The 8,423-nt window shown below is 41.6% G+C and overlaps 1 protein-coding gene across 1 annotated transcript; it reads left to right on the top strand.

Annotated features, from left to right (window-relative positions):
* The first annotated feature begins 225 nt into the window (after positions 1 to 225).
* Positions 226 to 7,813, top strand: tunar (TCL1 upstream neural differentiation-associated RNA). The gene is made up of 2 exons (XM_069662537.1): positions 226 to 345; positions 7,598 to 7,813. The coding sequence occupies exons 1-2, from the start codon at positions 274 to 276 to the stop codon at positions 7,781 to 7,783; spliced, it is 258 nt and encodes an 85-aa protein (XP_069518638.1). The 5' UTR covers positions 226 to 273; the 3' UTR covers positions 7,784 to 7,813.
* The last annotated feature ends 610 nt before the right edge of the window (positions 7,814 to 8,423 follow it).

The raw sequence follows: 8,423 nt of genomic DNA, 5'->3' as shown, positions 1-8,423 counted from the left end.
AATCTGACAGAGAAAGAGGAGGACGAGCCGAGAGGAGGTGGGCAGCAACATTTTCAGCTCTCGCAAGGCTGAGGAGGAGAAAGTGGAGGCAGCGAAAACTTGGCCAGTAGTGAGATGAAATTCGGGGAGGAGACGCTGGAGCGCTGCAGGGTACCACATCCAACGAGAGCCCTGAAATTGGACTGCCTGGAAGACGAGCGAGCCCTCTCTGGATCCTGTGCCCCCCCACAGCTGAAGGATGAGAGGGGTCGACTTTCACCTTAGTTGCAAGGGATGTCTGTGCACTACGGAAAGGCATCCACCTCCAGCATGTCCAATGCTATGTTATTCCTGATGCTTTGTGAGGTGGGTCTAAACTACTTCTGTTGGAGCTTTTTCAGATAACTCCTCATCCTGTGCCGAGCAGCTGTAAACTAATACTCAATCTTTCAGCATTTTTAAATGTTGATGGAATTTATTTTCTTTATATTGAGGCATATTTCAAGGCTCAGTTGTCTTTATATGAATCATTGATTAAGGTGTTTTTCTGTACAATACTGTGAGCAGTGGTGTGGGGGTTTTTTTGCCAAGAACGCACATCCACATGGTCCTCTGTGAGTTGCTGCTCATGTATGTTAATAACAAGTGTAAATATTTATTACATAACAGCAGGAAAAAGGCACTTTTTATACGATTAGGAACATTTTATTTTCCCGAGCTTTAGACTTACTACGCCAACATGCAGGAAAGTTTTTTTTGTGACAATATGCAACCCTTTTTACCGTCAAATTTAAATTACAAGTCTGGCAATTTGAGCCTTAACTTCCTGCATGTTTGAACGTTTTTTTGTGGCAGGGTTTTCCGATCAAAGCAATATTTGTCCTAACCAGAATTGATCACTTCTCACTCGCAGAACAATGAGCATGTTGTGAAAAATAGTCAGGCTAAGAATTTGTTCACCTCACTTTAAAAACAGAGCAGAATCTGCACACTGTACATGCATCGTTCCTAGACAGCCTCTTTTCGTGAGTGCTTCCCTGAAAGTGTGTGTCTGTGTCACTGTGTTGATGGGCGTCAACTGCTTGCTTTAATTCCATTTTATTACAATGCCAAAAGCGACTCAGCCTGTCAGACTCCGTTAGCATCTGGAGCATCACTTGACATGCTCAGAGTTATTCATGTGGCAAAAGGTTTCGCTCTCCGCGGATCTGATCTGAGGAACGTTAGCTCCTGTTAGGCGTAGAGGCAGAGCCCGGATTTGTTGTCCCAGGTACGGCATCGCCCCCCTTTTCTTCTCCTCTCTCTCTCTCGCTCTTGTTGTCTGCTCTTTTAAAGAAAGTCGCTTCTGGCTGTTGCTGTACAAGCGGAGAGTCAGGTGTGAGCTCGCCTCAGGAGAAACCTCAAGGAGATGCTTTGCATTTTGAATGAGACGTTGTTGATCCAGAGATGCTACATGTATCAGATTAAACTCCTAAGTGGCCCTGACATCGACAGACCTGCTGATGATTACCTAACTTAACTTTTCCCTCAGTGATTAAAGTGTTAGAGTCATTAGAAATTAGCTCTTGAGTGACAACAGGAATCAATACTAAGATAACTAAATCCTCTGTACCTTAGAATAGCGCACAGTCAAACAACCAATCAATAGGAGGTGGAGAAGAGGATAGTGTGGACAGTATCTCGCCTGGATTAATAATCCTTTCATTGTCAGCGTCACTATATTTCATTGACTTTCTGGTCTGCCTCGTCCTGGATTATGACAGCTCTGATCTCTATTACACACGGCCCAGCCTGAGTGTTAAACAGACACAGGGAGTCATTATGGGTGGTTAGTGATAGTGAAACCGAACGCTCTCTGTTGAACACTGGGAACAGGTTCTCTGTGAAAACGCACAGCTCTTTTCTTGGCGGCCATGATTTTTGCCAAGCCTTGACCTTCCACCAAAATCTCCCCTCCTCCTCCTCAGTGAAGGAAGAGGTATTGAGCGTTTAAATAACTTGTACAGACACATTTATTAATAAATATAGAAAACCTTTTTCCCTCTGCGATCCAACAAAAACAGACTGCGTCTTATATTCCATATTTTACGGTACTTAAAGTAATAATCTTGAAGATTTTCATTAAAATAAATGTCTGTTAAGTCACTATCACCGCCGAATGAGGTAACACAATGGTGATTGAGCCTATGGCCCACTGATGAAAGCCTTTGCATTTGCAGTATTACAGACATGGTGACCAGTTAGTGACGCGTGTTCCATCAGCCAGCAGTGGTTGGTCTGCCAGAGAGGGTAGGCGGAGCTAAGCGGCTGCAAACAAACAAAGAAAAGATGGATGACTACAGATACAACTTCAAAAATAAGTGAAAATCCAAAGAAAAAGAAACAGATTTGACGCTCAGATGAAGGCAAACAGTCTAAAAAGGAAAGCGACCGTCAGCGAGGAAAATCAAGAGTTACAACCGGAGCCAACCGTGGACGTCACACATGCAGCACTGTCTGGATATCTGGGAAGTGTGCTCCTGCAATTACCGTTAATCGCCATAGGTGGCGCCAAAGAGAAGGAAACTGAGATCTTCGAGATTACCACTTTAATAATGTATACAGTTTGGTAGTTTTGTCTAGTGCCAACCTACACGATTACAAGATAAGTTTAAGGGGTTGGTAGACGGTAAATAGGAGAGAAAATAATTTGTTATTTTATTAATTGAACAATTATTGAAATTAAACGACTGAAATGTTTGGAGAGGAAATGTATCTTGGTGGAACTAAGAAGGTCAGAGTCCTCTGGCTTCATCAATTCAATTCCTTCAGTGCCTCAAAATTGTGTTTAAATGCAGAACTTGAGCAAATGTTCTTGGTTGTTTTCCACCACTGCTCCCCCTCCGCCTCCACCATCTCCCTCAACATCCTCCGACACATTTTTTCCCCCTCATGTTTTTTTGCTTACTGCTTGTTTATATCAGCAGCGAGTAGGCCGTCTTCATGCATGAGGGCACATCCAGCGCACCACACAAAGATCTCCATTCAGGTAGAGGGAAGCCCTGTGTATAGTGCTCCCCAGGAGAGGCAATCAAAGCCCATTGTTACAGATCAGAGGAGGAGGGCGCACTTTAACACAGGAACAGAGCCTGATGGGGTTTTTATGTACGTCGAGAGCACAATGCATGTCGATGATTGGACTGTGCTATCATTCAGAGTCACTGCGTGGGATGTTAGCCTTTCAAAAAAGACAATCACTTCCATGCTTTTAAGCTTATAAAAAGGCCTGAACAAAAGGCCTTTAACTGTTACAGTTGTATACAGTTTTTATACGAACTTAAAAGTAATCCATACACACTAAAGCCATTAACAGATAGTGGTATGTCTATAGTTGTCTTGAATTTTCAAAGATTGCCTTGTTTGCTTCATGAAATTTAACATTCCTACTGCAGCACTGGCCTTGTGTTGAAGCTATTAAAATGGCGAGAGTTAGTTTCATCTCCTGTTTTCCCCCTCTCTGTATTCCATCAGATTTTGTTGTAATGGTTCCTAGAAGATGATGGTCGCTGTATCAAACATTCTCACTAAAGGGGGAATGTGCTGCACCTGCAACATAATAATCTCCACTTTGGTAGATCTCATTCAAAGGTTACATACATTTAAATTATTGCACAGGACTTCTGCAAACGAGCCTTAAAAATCTAGGCTTTGCAAAGGTTAATTACCAGAAACAATTCATAATTGACCCTTCACTAAGCCCCTCCCTTAAACAGCCACTGTCCAATCCTATGTTAGCAACCAGAACAGGGCGCGGGAGGCCTGTCGAGCTTTCAGAACAAGGAGAAATGCCGAAACGGTGTTCATATGGAATCTGCAAGTCGGACAGCAGATATCCTCAAAGCTTAGAGGGGGGTGTCATATTTCTCGCTTTTCCAAAGCCAAAAACTCGAGAGGAGAGATGTCGGACATGGATTAAAAATTGTGGAAGACAGTCAGCTGGTCTCCGCTTGCAATCCTGCCTGGCCTTTGCTACCACCATCGATGATATCGGCACAGCCTTTATTTTACCACCCCTTGGTTTGTGCCATTGTTGGAGCAAACCTTTAAGAGATCCAGTGTATGGATCCTGACGCGCTTTAAACAACATGTGGGATCATTTAGTTTTGCTAGCAATGGGCTAAAACATATTAGATAATGAAAGTTATAGGGAGTCAAAACTAAACATCAGCTTAAAATAAAAACAATATATTGACTCACCCTGCTGTGCAAGAACATTGTTTTTCCCATATGATTGTCCTTAACATGAATTGTCAAGACGTGGGGCGCCTGACGCCTCGAGTTTTATGTCCTCTTCATTTTCAACACTCCGCTCACAAATTATATTCTGGATGTAGCTTCTGGATGCTAGTGCGAAAGCTTGACAGGCGTAGCAACAGTAACCAAGGGGGGCGAGACTTAGCTAGGGTCAATTAGGTAAAGGAAATGTGTGGAAATTAAAGTAATCTCAAACTTTTTCATTTAAATAAATGTCTTTTAAGTGACTATATATCAATGAATGAGGTAACACAATGGTGATTGAGCCTATGGCCCACTGATGACAGCCTTTGCATTTGCAGTATATCGTATTATTACAGACTGGGTGTCTGTGGCGACATTTGCGGAAAAAAACGCAAGCGGCGCCCAATTAGTAACGTGTTTTCCATCACCCAGCAGTGGTTGGTCTGCCAGAGAGGGTAGACAGAGCTAAGCTGCTGCTTTTCCGGTCTCTGTTTGTTGCAAGTAAACGGTAATCTAGAGAAGAAAAGATTGAACAGACTAAAAAGGAAAGTGAAGAAACCCATTGACCTGCGAAAGAAGCGCTTGTCTCCTGAGACGTGTTTGGATGCCAACGTACGCAAGCTGCTGCGCCTGCAGGCTGAAAACATACAGCTAGTTTCTAATACTCCAACCTGGGCTACACTAATCAATACACACACACACGCACACACCTCGGAGAAGTCCCAGAGTTGAAGAAATACAACTGCTGATGGATTGTAGTGCAAGATTTTTCTTTTTTCACTTACTGGCCTCAGAAGGCTGCCAAGGCTATTCATCTGATGTCCAGCATGTCAATCAAGAGGAGAGGAGGTGTGCGTTGTTGGAAGTTCACCTTTTACATGGTTGCTGATCCCGCCTCTAACTGGCAGTGTAAAAGGGGCTAATGTGACAGGAAAAGTAATGAAGGGAATTATACAGTTTTTAAACACCTACATCCTGTTCATAGTTTTCCTTTCCATTTTTCTAGACCTATCCAAAAATATAAGATTTACAACTTCTGCAATTCTTCCGATTATAGACACAAAACTGTGATTAATGCAAGTCTTTGCTTCAGATTCATCATTAAGTTACAGTCCTAAGTGCCTTGCATGTAAACAGGACTATTTATTTTGTTGCCTTTATCCCATTTTTAAGCGATTATATATAAAGTGTTGCCTCCCATTTATCCCCGTGGATGCAAATTGATTTAAATCTTCAGTATTTTGATCCTTCATTTCACATTAATGAGACAGTTTAAGCTGTCGACACCAGAATCTTAATCTCGTGTGTTCACCGACTTCCTTTCCCCACATTTAAGCTCAGGAGATGCCTGCTGTATTTTTCATAGAAGGAACGGAACGAAGTAATTTAATTTTGATGGAAAATCTGTCCCACATCCTTGAATAAAACATACTTTACAGAGGCTTATAGGTGAAACATGCAGAGAGGAGCAGTACATTAGAGTCCCCACACATTTACACTCTGAGATCCTCTAATGCATCTCTCTCTCTCTCTCTCTGTGTGTGTGTGGGGTGGCAGTCTGTGCTGTCATCGTCTTAGACACCTCTAGCTCTGGTCAAAGGTCAATTCACACGCTTAGGAGCTTATCAGGGAAACATTTTAGATTCATGTTGTTCGCGTAGCAGACATTTTGTTTTAAGATTTTTTTGGGGTAATTTTTGCCTTTATTGATCGGACAGCTCACGAGAGACAGGAAATACTTGGAGAGGAGAGTAGGGGTCGACATGCAGCAAAGGGCCGAGGGTGGGAGTCCAGACTGTGGTCGCTGCATCAAGGACTATGGCCTGCATATTGCATGTTGCATGTGTGACGTCCACGATTGGCTCCGGTTGTAAGTCTTGATTTTCCTCGCTAACGGTCGCTTTAGACTGTTTGCCTTCATCTGAGCGTCACATTTGTTTCTTTTTCTTTGGATTTTCACTTATTTTTGAAGATTACTATTTGCTCGCAACACTTACAGAGAATGGAAAAGCAGCCACTTTACTTTGCGTTAGCTCCGCCTACCCTCTCTGGCAGACCAACCACAGCTGGGTGATGGAAAACGTGTCACTAACTGGGCGCCGCTTGTCCACAGACACCCAGTCAGTAATACTTCCAATGCAAAGGCTTGTTGATTGTGTTACCTCATTCGGCGATAGATAGTGACTTAACAATCATGTTTTTATCAGCTAAGAAATATTTCCAAAATTTCTTCTATTTTAACTTTTGAAGACACAGAGACGATTTGACATGCTTTTATACCATCACGCCTTGATTACTGTTACAGCCTTTTTACCTGCCTGAGTCAAAGATCCATTTATCGACTTCAAACTGTACAGAACTCAGCTGCCAGGCTTTTAACCACAACCAAAAAATACGTCCACATTACTCCTGTTTTAGCATCTTCACACTGGCTCCCAGTATGTTTTAGAATTGATTTTAAGATTTTACTGATTAGTTTTAAGTCTCTCCATGGCCTTTCTCCCAGCTATATCTCAGACCTTTTAGTACTGTACGAGCCTGCCGAGACTGAAGACTAAGGGGGACAGAGCTTTTGCTGTGAGGGCTCCTAAGCTCTGGAATGACCTGCCCGAGGAGGTCAGGTCAGCTGAATCAGTGATCTCTTTTAAGTCCCTTCTTAAGACATACTTTTATCGGCGAGCCTTTCCGGATTTTACTTGAATTTTAATAATTCATTTAAAGGAATTTTATGTCATTAGAGTTCTTTTAAATGCATTTTAAATATTTGTTAAATGAATTGTTATTTTAATATCTGCCTTTGATTTTATGACCTGTCTGTTTTACTTCGTGACCTGTTTGTTTTGCTTTGCTGCCTCTGTAAAGCACTTTATAACTTCGATTTTGAAAAGTGCTCTATAAATAAAGGTTATTAACAGACATTTATTTACATGAAAAGATTATTACTTTAACGTTTATTTTGAAGCATATTTTTTAGTCTTAAATCTGTTAATGGATTCCCTGGACCAGAACAGTTTCTTGTATTGATGTACGAAGCGACCCCTGAAACATATTTGGCAGTCCTGAAAATGATGCTTTTTTTTTTACTAAACACACAGTAAACTGGCATTGCTAGCTAGCTTTCCATCAATTTTATGTAATCTATTTAAGTTTCAGGTTTTCTTCGAGCACATATTAGCATTTCTATCAAAGCAGAAAAAAAAAATCACCGTTAATTACTTCTCACCAACGTATTTTTGTTTCTTTGCCATTATCGCGGTGCACCATACACTAATCAAAGCCTGTTTTAAAAGGGAAAATTAACTAGTTGCAGTTAATAACATGCTTTGTGTTTTTTCTTTCCTCCCTTATCTGCTCGCTCCAGATCGGTCTGAGACGGAAACTGCAGACTTTTCCAGGGAAAATGGTAAACAATCTCCACAGTGATGAGGAAAAGGGAATCCAAGACAAGGAGAGTAAGGAGGAGAGCATCTTGGCCATGTTGGGCATCATTGGGACCATTCTCAACTTGGTAGTCATCATCTTTGTTTACATCTACACCACTTTGTAGATCTCCAAACCCTCACTGTACTTTACAAGCAGGCAGATCGGAGCTCATCTGTGCTGTCTGAGAAACACTATGTTGACTGATGTGGAGATGATGATGGGAGGTGCAGGATGGAGGAGAACCTTCCAGAGTGGCGACCTGCATCTCAGACTATGTCATCGCCATATGGCATCCAAACAATTAAGACCGTGGGGAACTGGCTTGTCTCTCCTTCCTTTACAGGTAGAACTATCCAGAATACCTGGACTAGTTTGACTTGTACATACATGCATGAATCTAATGAGAGAGACGCTTAAAGTCTGCAGCTGTTACCGGCACAGACTTTACGGACTGCAGGACACTTTTGGAAAACATTTTTCAGACGTTCTTATGAACTGAAATATGGACATTTTGTGACTCGGGGTAAAACATGAGGATGTACAGAGAAGCTAAACACAGGTATCTGCTTTGCTTTCTTTCTTATCTCAGTAAAAACTCAACGGTCATCAGTTTATATGAGATTTTAACAGACATATTACTAATTAAATGTTTGTTTTTATACTGTATTTCTCACTTTTTACTCTATTCATTCTCTTCGGATGGCGAGACTAATGAAAGTGGGTTTCTTTAACACAATTCTAAGTTGTTAAATGTCATTTTCTGG

The sequence above is a fragment of the Semicossyphus pulcher genome, unplaced genomic scaffold, assembly GCF_022749685.1.
Source record: "Semicossyphus pulcher isolate SPU_LCO1_2020_fin unplaced genomic scaffold, fSemPul1.0.p SCAF_14, whole genome shotgun sequence".
NCBI lineage: Eukaryota > Metazoa > Chordata > Actinopteri > Labriformes > Labridae > Semicossyphus > Semicossyphus pulcher.
This window is presented reverse-complemented; position numbering and strand designations above follow the sequence as displayed.